Genomic DNA, 16,471 nt, shown 5'->3' with positions numbered 1-16,471 from the left:
AAAAAAAAAAAAAAAAAGATTTTCTATCTACAGAAAGGATGGGCAGACAGACCAAAGGTAAATGTAGACAGAGTGGTGAAAATGTAGATATAGAAGGGATGAGGGAGACAGGTACCAAGAATGACATCTGACATCCACACATGGGAAGATGTGACAGTACCATTTGTTTTGAAAGGAAGCACTGTAGAGGAGCAGTTTGATGGAGAAAATTTGGAGTTTCTTTTTGAGCAAGTTGAGTTTCAGATGACTTCATCATTTACAGGAGTTTCTTATGGTTCCTTGGCCTCCTAAGTAGCTCTAACTTAGAGACAACTATAGATGTCTTTGTGATGAAGAGATACCAGCTCTCATGTCTGGTAGTTTCCTGTCATCATATGAGGTGTAGCCTAACTCCCTGGTGGTTTTATTTGGCAGGAAAAGGTAAAAGGAGGAGATCATCTGATGAAGATGCTGCTGGGGAGCCCAAGGCCAAGAGACCAAAACATACCACAGATAACAAAGAGGTAATGGGGCTTTTTGATTAGGAGTCCTCACCCTCAAGCAGACCAGAAAGAACACCCAGATAACAAGCCCTGAGATAGTGTAACAGTTCCTGAGCTAAGAACCAGTAGGATTATGTACTTCATTCAGTATTGGCCAGGAATAGACCAATGAAGAGTGAACTCCATTGCTATCTCCCTTCTGAGGCCTAACTTCATTCATTGAGCTCAAGCACCATTATACACCCCTACTCCATTACCTCACTGCATAAGGTAACAGCTAATGCAAAGAGTGGCCCAGAAAAAGTTTTTAAGTTGTTCAGGCTGGAACCTATAGATTTATGGAGGCCAAAATGAGAAATGAGTCTAAAAAGATATGTATAAACCTAACCTATATTCAGATGCCTTTTCAGCATCCCTATAAAGATGTCTAATAAGCCTTTAAAAATTAGTTAGCAAAAAAATAATAATAATTTATTTCCCCTTCCCAAAATCTGCTCCTTCACAAATTTCTTTATCTTATTAAAAGACAAAACCAATCTAGGCCAGTAATTTTCAACTGGTGTGCTATGAGAGGATCTTAGGTGTGCCAAGAAAATTTTTTAAATATCATTAATTAAATTACTTTTGAAAGCAGTTCAAAGCAAAGTAATTATATTCGTTTTTTACTTTTTTTTTTTTTTTTGCAGTTTTTGGCCAGGGCAGGGTTTGAACCCACCACCTCCAACATATGGGGGTGGTGCCCTACTCCTTTGAGCCACAGGCACCACACCGTTTTTTACTCTTTTTTTTTGGAACATAATTTAAGTGTGGTGCAGAAGTTTAACCATAGATTCAAGTGTGCCATGAGAAAAAAAAAGATTGAAAAACACTGATCTAGGCCAACCACCTAGCACATCACAATTTGCTTACACTAAAATCTATGCTGTCACGTTAAAACCTGTCAGCCCAATTTCCAAAATTAACTCAAATCCAACCATTTCTCACCTTTTCCACTGCTGTTCCCTTAGTCCAGTAGTTCTCAACCTTCCTAATGCCACGCCCCTTTAATATAGTTCCTGTGGGTTGCAATCCACAGACTGAGAACTGCTGCCCTAGTCCAAGATACTGTCATCTCTTAACAACACTTTGTCAACACTCCTTGATGGTCTTCCTATCTGTATTCTTACCCTACATAGCAGCCAAAATGACTTTCTAAATTCAACACAAAACATGTTACTGATTAAACTCCTTTAATAGCTTCCCATTGCTCTTAGGAGAAATCCAAGCAGTGCACTATTAAGCCTCACATGATCTGCTGGAGACAACTCTTTCCAGTCTTCTTATGCTCACAGTGTTCCATCTATGCGCTCTCTTTCTGTCTCTCACACATGTCAAATTCTTTTCAGTTTTCAGGCTTTTGCTGCTACTATTCCTTCTGCTTAAAATGTTTTTCCCTAGATCTTCCTGTAGCTGCCTATTTTATCATCCCTGTATCAACTCAAATGTTATTTTCTTAAAGCTCAAGCACCATTACACACCCCTACTCCAGACTTTACCACATTTTCCCATTTCATCTTCTTCATAGCATTTATTATATATAGCTGAAATTATTTACTATTTGGGTATATGTTTGTATTTTTGCTCCCAGAATTTAAACTCCTTGAGGGCAGTATCTTAGCTTGTCCCTAGGACCTGGAATACTAGCAAGATCCCAAAAAATTTTGATTAAGAGGTTTGAACTCTATCCTGAAGGCAAGAGGGAGCCATCAATGGATTTTAAGCAGAAGAATAAAGGGGGTTTATATTTTAGAAACATTACTACAGCACAACAGTTTATAAATTGTACTATTCCACGGATGGATTTCGGAGAGCTTACTTGTACTCAAGCTTATGTGCACTTTTCAGTGGAGCATTCCATAGCTTCCAACAAATTTTTCAAGGGAACTGTGACCCCAAAAGAATTTTTTGTTGTTGTTGTTTGGGTTTTCTTTGATATAGGGTCTCACTTTGTTGCCCAGGCTAGAGTGCTTTGGCATCAGCCTAGAGCAAAGCAACCTCAAACTCCTGGGTTAAAGTGATCCTCCTGCTCAATCTCCCAAGTAGCTGGGAGTACAGGGACCCAGCGAAACACTCAGCTAATTTTTTCTATTTTTAGTAGAGATAGGGTCTTGCCTTCGCTCAGGCTTGTCTCAAAGTCTTGAGCTCTAGGGATCTTCCCACTCAGCTTCCTAGAGTGTTAGATGTGCCCAGCCTCAAAAACATTTTTTTTTAAAGGCACTACTATATGAGAAATAGAATGATGCAAAAGCAACAAGATTGGAAGCATAAAACCTACTTGCTCTTTTTATAGTGTTTACTTTGTTTAAAAAAAAAAAAGCGAAAACCATTTACGAGACTATTACAGTAATCCAGTTAAACCGTGATTCAAGCTTTCATATAAGATGACAGGAAAGAGAAAAGAAGACATCTGATAAATGTGAATAATAGATAGAACAAGGTAGTGGGATGGTAGGTGATGGAGAACAAGGAGTTAGAAATAATACCCGTCTATAAATTAAGAAATTGGGTTGGGTAGGCAGGATGCAGTGGCTAACGCCTATAATCCTAACGCTCTGGGAGGCTGAGGCGGGTGGTTTGCTTGAGCTCAAGAGACCAGCCTGAGCAAGAGTGAGACCCTACCTCTAAAAAGAAAAAAATAGCCAGGCATATAGCAGGTGCCTGTAGTCCCAGCTACTCCGGAGACTGAGGCCAGAGGATCACTTGAGTCCACGAGTTTGAGGTTGTTGTGAGCTATAATGCTACAGCACTCTACCCAAGGCAACAGAGTGAGACTCTGTCCCCCCACCAAAAAAAAGGAAAAAGGAAATTGGATTGGTTATAATGTGATTACCAGAAAACTTACAAAACAGAATAGATTGAGCAACAGGTCAAAGTGTCAGGTAAGCAGTCTAATATCCAGAGCTTAGTAGAGAGTTCTGGAACTAGTAGATTTGGAAATGCATCAATAGTTGAAGAGCAGATAAAATTACCCAAGTACAGCATGTAGAATAGAAAGAGGAGGGCTATAGACAGAACCCTAAGAACACCAGTATTTATAGGTAGGATCTGAAGGAGGAATCTGTGGAAACTGAGGAAGGGTAGCAGGGAAGTTTAGAAGTAGCACCAAGAAAAAAGAAATGTCATAAAATCCAAGGAGCCACATGTGTTTTAAGAGAAAAAGAAAAAGTCCATCTGTGTCGTATGCTTCTAAGAGGTCAAATAAGATCAGAACTGACAGGTATTCTTTGAACTTACAACAAGTCCTCAAGGACAATGTTGGAATTTCATTGGAATGCCAGTGACGACTGACATGTCAGTACAGTGGTAGAAATGGTTGGCAGAATTTTTCTGTTGTGATAAAAGTGAGTGACAATAGAAATTTTTAATAAAGAAAGAAATGTAATGGTGATGTGTGAATAAAGGTAAATAAGTTCTGATCTAATGACTTCTATTTTCTCTGTGAAATCAAAGGCAAAGGCTGAAATCAAAGGTCATCTGCTGAAAGTAAGAAGGGAGGAGTCGGTGGGAAATTTTAGCTTAAAGAACTTGTTTTGGTGGCACCTGTAGCTCAGTTGGTAGGACAACAGCCATATACATGAAGACTGGCGAGTTTGAACCCAGCCCAGGCCAGCTAAAACAACAATGACAACCACAAAAAAAAAAAAAAACAGCCAGGCATTGTGGCAGGCGCCTGGGTCCAGTACTTACGAGGCTGAGGCAAGAGAATCGCTTAAGCCTAACTGTTAGATGTTGCTGTGAGCTGTGATGTCACAGCACTCTACCCAGGGCGACAGCTTGAGACTGTGTCTCAAAAAGAACCTGTTTAAAGTTGAGGTTTGTCAAGACACTAATCCGCATGATTGATTTTTCTCCAACCAATTTAGTTGCTACTGTGTAAAAAAGGAAATAGTAAACAGTTAAAAGCCAAACATCTCACCAGAAAGCTGTCTACTGTATCTAAATGTTTCTGTCTTTCTGTCTTTCTTTCTTTTTTTTTTTTTTTTTTGAGACAGAGTCTCATTATGTTGCCCTTGGTAGAGTGCTATAACATCACAGCCCACAGCAACCTACAACTCCTGGGCTTAAGCAATTCTCTTGCCTCGACCTCCCAAGTAGCTGGGACTACAGGTGCCCACCACAACGCCTGGCTATTTTTTTTGTTGTTGCAGTTGATTAGTTGGCCCAGGCCAGGTTCGAACCTGCCACCCTAAATGTATGTGGCTGGCACGGTAACCACTGTGCTACAGGCGCCAAGCCTAAATATTTCTAAGCCTAAATATTTCTAAGCCTAAATATTTCTCTCCCTCAGCCCATTCCAGATGATGGGATTTATTGGCAGGCCAACCTTGACAGATTCCACCAACACTTCCGTGACCAAGCCATTGTGAGTGCAGTTGCCAACAGGATGGACCAGGTAATGTCTGAGTGAGTCTTTCAGTGGTCTTCAGGGATGTTCATTTATTTGTTAGATATGGTCATTGGCATATAGCCAGAGCAGGGGTGCAGGGGCAGCAAGGCGATTTCTGAATTACAGTTTACTTTTTAAAACCAGACAAGCAGTGAGATCGTACGGACCATGCTTCGGATGAGTGAGATTACTACTCCCTCTGGTGCCCCTTTCACCCAGCCATTGTCTTCCAATGAGGTGAGTTTAATGTTCTTGTGCTAGTTTTCTGACAGACTCTTGGGTTTATAACAATTACTATACATAGAGCCTAGGGTTAAGTTGAGGTCTGAGCCTGAACTTTTGGGCCCAGCATAGTGACTCACAACTGTAATCCTAGGACTCTGGGAGGCCAAGCTGGGAGGATGACTTGAGTTCAGGAGCTTAAGACCAGTCTGAGCAAGAATGAGACCCCATCTCTACTTAAAAAATAGAAAAAAAAAAAAATAGCTGAGTGATGTGGCAAGGGCCTGTAGTCCCAGCTACTTGGGAGCCTAAAGTAGGAAGATCACTTGAATCCAGGAGTTTGAGGTTTCTGTGAGCTATGATGCCACAGCACTCTACCAAGGGTGACAGAACAAGACTGTCTCAAAGAAAAAAAAACTGTTCAAAATTTTTTTTAACTTCCTAAACTTTTTTATTAAGAAATAAGAAACATACTGGGGCAGCGCCTGTGGCTCAGTGAGTAGGGTGCTGGCCCCATATACTGAGGGTGGTGGGTTCAAACCTGGCCCCGGCCAAACTGCAACAACAACAACAACAGAAAAAAAAAATAGCCAGGCCTTGTGGTGGGCGCCTGTAGTCCCAGCTACTCAGAAAGCTGAAGCAAGAGAATTACCTAAGCCCAAGAGCTGGAGGTTGCTGTGAGCTGTGATGCCACAGCACTCTACCAAGGGCAACAAAATAAAACTCTGTCTCTAAGAAAAAAAGAAAGAAAGAAAGAAGACACATACTGTATAGCCTAGGGCCCAGGGCTGCACAGGGTCACAATTGTCAGTATCAACAGTCCTCCACCTCTGAATCTTATTTCACTGAAAGGTCTTCATTAGCAGTAACATAGAGATTGTCATCACCTATAATAACAATGCCTTCTCTGGCATACCTCTTAAAAGACCTACCTGAGGCTGTTGTACAGTTAACTTTTTTTTGTTGTTTAATATACTTTCTTAAAAAAATTTTTTTGTTTTCTCTTTTTTTTGAGATAGAGTCTTACTTTGTCACCCTGGGTAGAGTGCTGTGGCATCACAGCAACCTCAAATTATTGGGCTCAGGTGATCCTCTTGCCTCAGTTTTTCATTTTAGTTAGAGACAGGGTCTCACTGTTGCTCAGGCTGGTCTTGAACTCAAGAGCTCAGGCAATCCACCCACCTCGGCCTCCCAGAGTACTAGGGTTCCAGCCATGAGCCACTACTCCCATTCACTCTAAAATATTGATAAAAAAATATAGTATTGTAAATACATAAACAAGTAGCTTATTTTATCAGGCATTATGTACTGTTCATAATTTTATATGATACAGATATATAGATATACAGATTTTTTTTTTTTTTTTTTTTTTTTTGAGATAGAGTCTCATTCTGTTGCCCAGGCTATTGTACTATGGCATCAGCCTATCTCACAACAACCTCAACTCCTGGGTTTAAGAGATCTTCCTGCCTCAGCAGCACCTGTGGCTCAGTGAATAGGGCGCCAGCCCCATATACCAAGGGTGGCAGTTTTGAACCTGGCCCCAGCCAAACTGCAACAAAAAATATCCGGGCGTTGTGGCAGGTTCCTGTAGTCCCAGATACTTGGGAGGCTGAGGCAAGAGAATTGCTTGAGCCCAAGAGTTTGAGGTTGTTGTGAGCTATGATGCCACAGCACTCTACCCAGGGTGATAGCTTGAAATGCTGTCTCAAAAAAAGCTCAGCACTCAGCACCTGTAGCTTAGTGGCTAGGGTGCCGGCCACATACACCAAGGATGGCAGATGCTGCCAAACAACAATGATAACTATGAAAAAAATAGCTGGGCACTATGGCGGGCTCCTATAGTCCCAGCTACTGGGAGGCTGAGGCAAGAAAATCAGTTAAGCCCAAGAGTTTGAGGTTGCTATGAGCTGTGACACCATGGCACTCTACCAGGGGCAACATAATGAAACTCTGTCTCAAAAAAAGAAAGAGAGACCCCACCCCACCCCTGCCCATCTCTTTAACGTTAAGAATTAGACCAGGCATGTTGGCTTATGCCTGTAATCCTAGCACTCTGGGAAGCTGAGGCAGGTGGATCACCTGAGCTCAAGAGTTCAAGACCAGCCTGAGCAAGAGCAAGACCAAAATAGGAAAAAAAACTGAGCAAGAGAATCTCTTGGGCCCAAGAGTTTGAGGTTGCTGTGAACACTCTACCCAGGGTAACAGATTGAGACTGTGTCTCAAAAAAAAAAAGAAATGGGGCTCGGTGCCTATAGCTCAACCGGCTAAGGCGCCAGCCACGTACACCTAAGGTGGCGGGTTCGAATCCCCAGCCCGGACCCGCCAAACAACAATGACGGCTGCAACCAAAAAATAGCCAGGCGTTGTGGCGGGTGCCTGTGGTCCCAGCTACTTGGGAGGAGGAGGCAGGAGACTCGCTTGAGCCCAGGAGTTGGAGGTTGCTGTGAGCTGTAATGCCACGGCACTCTACCCAGGGGGACAGCTTGAGGCTCTGTCTCAAAAAAAAAAAAAAATGTTGCTTTGGTCTACCAGCGGGATTTGAGGACACAATGTCTCACAGGAAGTTCTCAGCTCCCAGACATGGATCTCTGGGCTTCTTGCCTCGAAAGCACAGCAGCAGGCATCGTGGGAAGGTGAAGAGCTTCCCTAAGGATGATCCATCTAAGCCTGTCCACCTCACAGCCTTCCTGGGTTGGCATGACCCACATCGTGCGGGAAGTCAATAGGCCAGGATCCAAGGTGAACAAGAAGGAAGTTGTAGACGCTGTGACCATTGTAGAGACACCGCCCATGGTGGTTGTAGGCATTGTGGGCTACGTGGAAATTCCTCGAGGCCTCCGGACTTTCAAGACCATCTTTGCTGAGCATATCAGTGATGAGTGCAAAAGGTGCTTCTATAAGAACTGGCGTAAATCTAAGAAGGCCTTCACCAAATACTGCAAGAAATGGCAGGATGATGATGGCAAGAAACAGCTGGAGAAGGATTTCAACAGCATGAAGAAGTACTGCCAAGTCATCCGCATCATTGCCCACACCCAGATGCGCCTGCTTCCTCTACGCCAGAAGAAAGCCCATCTGATGGAGATCCAGGTGAATGGAGGCACTGTGGCCGAGAAGCTAGACTGGGCCCGGAACAGGCTGGAGCAGCAGGTCCCTGTGAACCAAGTGTTTGGGCAGGATGAGATGATGGTGATGGATGTCATTGGGGTGACCAAGGGCAAAGGCTACAAAGAGGTGACCAGTCGTTGGCATACCAAGAAGCTGCCACGCAAGACCCACCGAGGACTGCGTAAGGTTGCCTGTATTGGGGCATGGCATCCTGCCCGGGTGGCTTTCTCTGTGGCACGGGCTGGGCAGAAAGGCTACCATCACCGCACAGAAATCAATAAAAAAAATTAAAAGATTGGCCAAGGCTACCTTATCAAGGATGGCAAACTGATCAAGAACAATGCCTCTACTGATTATGACCTGTCTGACAAGAGCATTAATCCTTTGGGTGGTTTTGTCCACTATGGTGAAGTGACCAATGATTTTGTCATGCTGAAAGGCTGTGTGGTGGGAACCAAGAAGCGAGTCATCACCCTCCGCAAGTCCTTATTGGTACAGACGAAACGGCGGGCTCTGGAGAAGATTGACCTTAAGTTCATTGACACCACCTCCAAGTTTGGCCATGGCCGCTTCCAGACTATGAAGGAGAAGAAAGCATTCATAGGACCACTTAAGAAAGACCGAATTGCTAAGGAGGAAGGAGCTTAATATCAGGAACAGATTGTACAGCTGGTGGGATCCCAATAAAAGTTGTTTTCTAATGACAAAAAAAAAAAAAATGTTGCTTTGAATGTTTTGGGACATTTTTATACTTGTGATACCTGAAATTAAAACATCTTTTTTTTTTTTTTTGAGACAGAGTCTCATTATGTTGCCCTCGGTAGAGTGCCGTGGCGTCACAGCTCACAGCAACCTCAAACTCTTGGGCTCAAGTGATTTTCTTGTCTCAGCCTCCCAAGTAGCTGGGACTACAGGGGCCTGCCACAACCCCTAGCTATTTTTTTGGTTATTACAGTTGTCATTGTTGTTTAGCTGGCCCAGGCCAGGCTCGAACTCACCAGCCTTGGTATATGTGTTTAGTGCTGTAACCACTGCACTAAAGGCACCAAGCCAAAACACCTTTATTTTTGTAATGTTAGCAGTTGTAAGTTCCCAAACCCACTTTCAGTGTCTTTTTTGCTCCATAGATCTTCAGATCCCTACCTGTTGGCTATAACATCTCTAAGCAAGTTCTGGATCAGTATCTTACTCTGCTGGCAGATGATCCAGTAAGTTTATTTTTGCTTTCCTTTTTTCTTTAGTCTACTCTCTTTACAATTTATTTCCTCCACTGATGCCTATTATCATCTCCTATAGCCTTATTCTCTGCCTAGCCAGCCAAAAAATTTATGTACCATCATTTGATAGGAAGGCTACCTGCTACAGACTCCTGGCCAGATTTGCTCCATTGGGAATAGAATCACTGGACTTTCCATTCAGCTAATACACACTCTTTCTCTCTTGTTTCTAATAGCTAGAGTTTGTTGGAAAGTCTGGCGACAGTGGTGGAGGAATGTATGTCATCAGTATCCTTACTAGCTGTTTCCTTATAGTCAGGCAGCCTGAACTATGAAGCAGAATGATGACTTATGAAAGAAAGATTTGGTAATGTTTATTATACTAAATAAGTCAGAAAATTGAAGTCATTTGTTATGAATTTGTCTATGAATTTTCAATGAACTACAGTGATGATAAAGAAGTACAAAGTCCTCACTAGTATAGTGGTGAGTATCAAAAAAATGTTTCTTTTTTAAAGTAAAAAAATATTTTTAATTAACTTTAGCAAAACCCTTACTCAAACACCCTCATTTATTAAGTTTTTGAAACAGTTATATGCCATAAATGAAACCAATGTGAAAAATAAAATAGCATTTAATTTTTAATTATAAATTAGAGATTTAGGATAAAAGTAAAATCACAGTAACCAGGCCAAAACATTAATGAATAACCTTAATTCTCTACACAAAGACCTCCATAAGGCATTAGCATCCCTAGCCACAGCCACCCTGGAGTCCGTTGTACAGGAGAGGTAAGGAGGTCACTCTAATTAGGATTGGGGTCAGGCAATTCCTATCTATACTCCATTTGAGCAAGTAATTTGATTATTATGTAAGCAATCAGTATAGCCATACCTTGGCACACTTTGCCCCATTTTTCACTGGACTGCTGTTTAATTCTCAATGATACAGATCAACCAGTCTCCCTAAAGGCTTTGCTTACAAATGCAGGACCTGTGGCACTCAAATGAGTCAGCAGTTGGTACCATAACCAACCTGTAGAGCTATGAAAGAATTTTCTGATCACTGTTCTCTCTGGTCCTGGCTCTACTGATGCAACAACCTCCATCTGTAACTAGGAGGTAAATCGAATCATCTATGTTGTCATGACATTTGCTTTCTTCATTCCTTTCTAGATTTGGGTCTCGCTGTGCCAGAATATTTCGTCTAGTTTTACAAAAGAAACACCTAGAGCAGAAGCAGGTAGAAGATTTTGCAATGATTCCTGCAAAGGAGGCAAAGGATATGCTATATAAGATGCTCTCAGAAAATTTCATATCACTCCAGGTAACCAGTGGTGTAATAATTGCCAACCAGCAAAGCTGACCTAGGGTGATAAAAACTGATGAGTCAAACATCCTGAACCCTAAGCAAACTCTATATCCAGCTCTGAGATAGAAAGAAATGACTCACAAACACTTGAAGGATAATGTGGGGCTTTAATTAGCCTCATAAGAAAGAAGTACAGCCAAGACATCACTCCAGAGCCACCCTATCCCTTTTTTCCTCTGTCATTTTTATCTTGCCTTTCCTCAAGCCTTACTTGTGTAATAGATTAAATCTACCAACAGCTTCTCTTGAGTCCTTGCAAAGCCATGTAGTAGACCCTACAACAAAGAAAATGGAGTGGATTTTGGAGTCAGATCACAGCTCTGCATTACCCAGTTACATTGAACAAGATACCAACCATCATTTTTCCCATCTATAAAATGGTGGTAGATGGTAATATAAGAATAATACAGTTTTGTTTTTTGTTTTTGTTTTTTGAGACAGAGTCTCACTATGTCGCCCTTGGTAGAGTGCCATGTTGCCCATCACAGCTCACAGCAACCTCAAACTCTTAAGTTAGACTATAGGCACCTACCACAGCGTCTGGCTATTTTTGTTGTTGTTGTCATTGTTTAACAGGCCCTGGCCGGGTTTGCACACACCAACCCCAGTGCATGTGTCCAGCACCTTAACTACTGAGCTAGGGCACTGAGCCAAGAATAGTACAGTTTGTCATAAAGAAATTCCCTTTCCTGGGCGGGGTCTGTGGCTCAATGGGTAGGGCGCCAGCCCCATATGCCAAGGGTGGCAGGTTCGAACCTGGCCCCAACCAAACTGCAACAAAAAAATATAGCTGGACGTTGTGGCGGGTGCCTGTAGTCCCAGCTACTCGGGAGGCTGAGGCAAGAGAATCACCTAGGCCTAGGAGTTGGAGGTTGCTGTGGGCTGTGTGACACCGTGGCACTCTACCGAGATTAATAAAGTAAGACTGTCTCTACCAAAAAAAAAGAAAGAAAGAAATTCCCTTTCCTGGTAGTGCCTATAGCTCAGTGGGTAGGGTGCTGGCTACATGCACCAGGGCTAGTAGGTTCGAACCCATCCCTGGCCTGTTAAAACAGAAAAATAGCTGGGCATTGTGACTTGGGCATTTGCAGTCTCAGCTGCTTGGGAGGCTGAGGCAAGAGAATTGCTTAAGCCCAAGAGTTAGAGGTTGCTGTGAGCTGTGATACCATGACACTCTACCCAGGGCAACAAAGTGAGACTCTGTCTCAATTAAAAAAAGAAAAAAAAAATTCCCTTTCCTTTCTTCCCTGATGTTTATCATCAAATGGAAAGAATAGGACAGCCTAACTCACCATTTGGCTGATTGTGACATAAACACAGATAGTGAATGACTAAAGAAGAGGAAAGTGTAAGTAAAAGAGAAGGCTGAGTTGCTCCAGATGGAATGGGTGTTTATTTTGCCAGGTCTGAAGAACAAAATAATGTCTCTTATTTTTCTTTCTATGGACAAATAGGAAATTCCCAAAACACCAGACCATGCTCCATCTAGGACTTTCTATTTATATACTGTGAACATCCTGTCAGCTGCCCGCATGTTGTTGCACAGGTGCTACAAGGTAACGCAGTCTGGACCACAGACAAATCTCATCCTTTACCCTGCCCCCTTTACCCATTTTACCTGAGCTATGTGAATAATACTATGACTTGTTATCGTTCTTCTCTTTCCTCAGAGCATAGCCAACTTGATAGAAAGGAGGCAATTCGAAACCAAAGAGAACAAGTGAGTAGCATTTTCAATTGAGTTATTTACATTTTTCAAGGTCATAGGCCTGAAGGGAAATTTTCCATAGGAGTAGAAACCAATAGAGATAACAACCAGTCTAGTTATGTTGAATCATTGGCCTACATTAGAATAAATCATGCAGTAGTCTATACTTTTCTAACATACCCTCGATGAAATAACTTTTAGATTAAACCTATGAGGAATGCATAAATGCAACAAACTTTAAATGAGAGGCAGTAAGAGTTTCAGGAGTGACGTTACATTTCCAAAGAAGTTCATAGAAAACATGATTTAAAAGGTAACATTATTATCACCTAACTCCAGTAAGATTAGCTCATATCACAAAATCCCAAAACCAGAGATGCTGGCGTGGATGTGGAGAAAAGGGAACACTTCTACAGTGCTAGTGGGAATGCAAACTAATACGTTCCTTTTGGGAAGATGTCTGGAGAACACTTAGAGAACTAAAAATAGACATGCCATTTGATCCTGCAATTCCTTTATTAGGTATATATCCAGAAGACCAAAAATCATATTACAACAAAGATACTTGTATCAAAATGTTTATTGCAGCCCAATTCATGATTGCTAGGGCATGGAAGAAGCCCAAGTGCCCATCAATCCACGAATGGATCAATAAACTGTGGTATATGTACACCATGGAATACTATGCAGCCATAAAGAAAGATGGAGACTTTACGTCCTCCATGTTTACATGGATGGAGCTGGAAAATGTTCTTCTTGGCAAAGTATCTCAAGAATGGAGGAAAAAGTATCCAATGTACACCGCCCTATTATGAAACTAATTTATAGCTTTCATGTGAAAGCTATAACCTAATTATAGCCTAAGAATATGTGGAGGGGCGGCTTAGCCCCTGTGACTCAAGTGACTAAGGCTCCAGCCACATACACCTAAGGTGGGGGGGGTTGGAATCCAACCCAGGCCCGCCAAACAATGATGGCTACAACCAAAAAATAGCCAGGCGTTGTGGTTACTTGGGAGGCAGAGACAGGAGACTCGCTTGAGCCCAGGAGTTGGAGGTTGCTGTGAGCTGTGATGCCGCAGCACTCTACCCAGGGGGACAGCTTGAGGCTCTGTCTCAAAAAAAAAAAAAAAATGGGGAGAGGGGAGGAGAGGGATGGGGGTGGATGGGAGGAGGGAGGGTGATTCGAGGGATCTTCTCTATGGTTTATCTTACAAGGGTACAAGTGAATCTTTCTAAAAGTGGAATATAAATGTCTTGACACAATAACTAGGAAAATGACATGACTATGTTAACCAGTTTGATGAAAGTATTTCAGATTGTATTTGAAAACACCACACTGTACCCCATGATTGCATTAATATACACAGCTATCATTTAATAAAAAAAAAAGGTAACATTACCAACTTTGACTAGAATAGGGTAAAAGGAGGCATTGTACCTAAGAGATACATGAACAGTAAGAGAATCTCCGAGGTTAGGGAACATGCCTCAGAGTTGTGTTTGTCTGACAGGCGTCTACTAGAAAAGTCTCAGAGGGTAGAAGCCATCATTGCATCTATGCAGGCCACAGGTGCAGAAGAGGCACAGCTACAAGAAATAGAGGAGATGATCACAGCTCCTGAACGTCAGCAGCTAGAGACCCTGAAACGTAATGTCAACAAGTAAGCATCATAAACTTCAGACCCATATTTCAAAATACCTTCCAGATAAATTCATCTCAATATCCTGCAACCCCTCCAGCTTAACATGAGCAAACCTAAACTCACTGTCTTCTTCTTCAGCTCAGTGAACAGAATTTAATCCACTCATATTTTTTCTAAACTAGCAATTCTGAAGACTTTCTCAGCTCCTTCTTTACCATACACAGTCTCATTCACCAAGAACTGTTAATTTTTTTTTAAGGGACCAAACCTTAATTCTGTAGTAGATTAAATTTGTCATCAGAATCTATCAGGTCCCAACAGAGCCATCTAGTAGGCCTTAAGAAGAAGATGAAATGGATTTTGTTGCCTCACTTGGTTGCCCAGGCAGGCTTCAACGTCATGGGCTTCAGAGTTTCTGCTGCCGCAGCCTCCCAAATAGCTGGGACTCCAGGCATGAGCAGCTGCACCCAGCTTAGTTTTGCCTCAGTCATGTGTCTCACATCTGGCCTTTCATCTTGGTGCACAGAGAGCTCTTCATCACCTCTCTCCTAGACCTTCGCAAACCGTTTCTCAACAATGCTCTCAAAGTTATTATTTTGAAAATGATTGATATCACTCTCTTACTTTAGGTGATTTACTGACTCTTTGTATTTACAGTATAAGGACACAGTCCTTGAGGTGACATATAGTGCCTTTCACAATTTCATAACACCCTATCTGCATTTTCATTTCCTTTCATTCCTCACCACTCACCTTAAGAGGGATTGCATTGAATCTGTAGATTGCTTTGGGGAATACTACAATCTTAACAATATTAAATGTTCCAACCCTTGAATACGGGAGGTATTTCCATATACTTAGGTCTTCTTTAATTTCTTTCAGCTATGTTTGAGAGCGGCAGTTAGGCAGTGTACAAATTACCGTTTCATTAAAAGTATTCTGAGTATTTAATTTTGATGCTAGTTTAGTGCTTTCTTATTTTATTTTGGATCATTCATTACTAGTGTAGAGAGGAAGAACCAATTTTTGTATTGTGATTTTGTACTGTGCAACTTTACCAAATCATTTATTACTTTTAGTAATTTTTTGCAGCTTCTTTGAGATTTTCTCTGTATAGCAGTGGTTCTCAACCTTTCTAATTGCCGCATTTTTACAAATGGAACCAAGGAGTCGCAACACACCGATTGAGAATTGCTGCTATATAGGATCCTGTTATCTATCTGAATAGAGATTTTTTACTTCTTCCTTTTTAATCTGCATGCCTTTTATTTCTTTTTCATGTCTAATTGTCCTAGTTAGACCCTCTTTTAAAAAATTGAATGGAAGTACAAGAGCAGTCATCCTTGTCTTGCTCCTGATCTTAGGGGGAAAGGTTTTAGTATTTCATCATTACATGTGATGTTAGCTATGAGTTTTTCCTTGAAGGCTTGTACAGGTTGGAAAATTTCTCTTCTCTTCCTAATCGCAGCTCATTTTAAGCTTCAGCCACTCTCAGCTTCTTGCTATTTTAAAACACACTAAGTCCTTTTATAACTGTTCCTTTATATATGCTATTCTTTCTCCTGGCTGCAACTTAGACTAACACGCTCTAACACAGTGGTTCTTAACTTCTCCCATCTTTGCATCTTCAGCAGTTTCCATAGTGCCTAGCACCTAAAAGATGCTTAGTAATTGGAAGAATTAATTTTGTCTCCTGCTTTTCACCTATTACTCTCAAGAGCAACTAACCAATTCTCAATGACCATACCCACCTCAGCCTCTAATCTTAAATATGCTAATGAACATTCAGTCTAGGCAAATGCTTTCACTTTTTCACTTAGGTTGGATGCCAGTGAGATCCAGGTGGATGAAACCATCTTCCTGCTGGAGTCATACATAGAGAGCACCATGAAGAGACTATGACATAGAAGAGTCATTTTCCTCAAAAGATCTAGGGAGGTGGAAAGAAAAATAAAGGAAGTGGCTGGGTGCATTATTTGCAGTGGGATAAGTTGTAGATCCTTGTGTGAAACTCCCTCTCTATCCCTACTGGTAAGGACACATCTGAAAGAGTATGCTGATACTTAGACCCATCACTATATTCTCCCTTCATCAGATCTTGACAGTAGAAAAAAATCCTTACATCAACTAGATAAATCATCTATCAGATGCATCAATTCCCATTAAAAAATCAGCCAAGCTTATGTTTGAACATCCCTGGCAGAAGAAAACTTCTTCCTCAAAAGTCTACAGCTGTTCTTTATTTTATTGAGCTATAATTTTTAACACATACATTATCTAGGGCAGTGA

At 41.6% G+C, this 16,471-nt stretch overlaps 1 protein-coding gene and 1 pseudogene across 4 annotated transcripts in view; both read left to right on the top strand.

Annotated features, from left to right (window-relative positions):
• POLR3C (RNA polymerase III subunit C) overlaps positions 1 to 16,169 on the top strand; it is a 21,301-nt gene extending 5,132 nt beyond the window's left edge. For 2 of the 3 annotated variants that reach the window (XM_023515488.1, XM_012807651.2), the window contains exons 5-15: positions 415 to 503; positions 4,810 to 4,914; positions 5,053 to 5,145; positions 9,369 to 9,449; positions 9,695 to 9,746; positions 10,189 to 10,249; positions 10,634 to 10,784; positions 12,284 to 12,385; positions 12,500 to 12,549; positions 14,051 to 14,200; positions 16,003 to 16,169. In XM_023515488.1, the coding sequence (XP_023371256.1) occupies positions 415 to 503; positions 4,810 to 4,914; positions 5,053 to 5,145; positions 9,369 to 9,449; positions 9,695 to 9,746; positions 10,189 to 10,249; positions 10,634 to 10,784; positions 12,284 to 12,385; positions 12,500 to 12,549; positions 14,051 to 14,200; positions 16,003 to 16,084 (1,016 nt within the window). In that variant the 3' untranslated portion in view covers positions 16,085 to 16,169. The remainder of the gene's footprint in view (positions 1 to 414; positions 504 to 4,809; positions 4,915 to 5,052; positions 5,146 to 9,368; positions 9,450 to 9,694; positions 9,747 to 10,188; positions 10,250 to 10,633; positions 10,785 to 12,283; positions 12,386 to 12,499; positions 12,550 to 14,050; positions 14,201 to 16,002) is intronic. The other variant, XM_023515489.1, reaches the window with a different exon arrangement.
• On the top strand, positions 7,672 to 8,960 carry LOC100959041 (annotated as a pseudogene). The gene has a single exon (XR_153978.3). The product of XR_153978.3 is annotated as a 60S ribosomal protein L3 pseudogene (transcript).
• Positions 16,170 to 16,471: the final 302 nt, after the last annotated feature.

Source organism: Otolemur garnettii, unplaced genomic scaffold (assembly GCF_000181295.1).
Source record: "Otolemur garnettii isolate 467f Iridium unplaced genomic scaffold, OtoGar3 scaffold00073, whole genome shotgun sequence".
Taxonomy (NCBI): Eukaryota; Metazoa; Chordata; class Mammalia; order Primates; family Galagidae; genus Otolemur; species Otolemur garnettii.
This window is presented reverse-complemented; position numbering and strand designations above follow the sequence as displayed.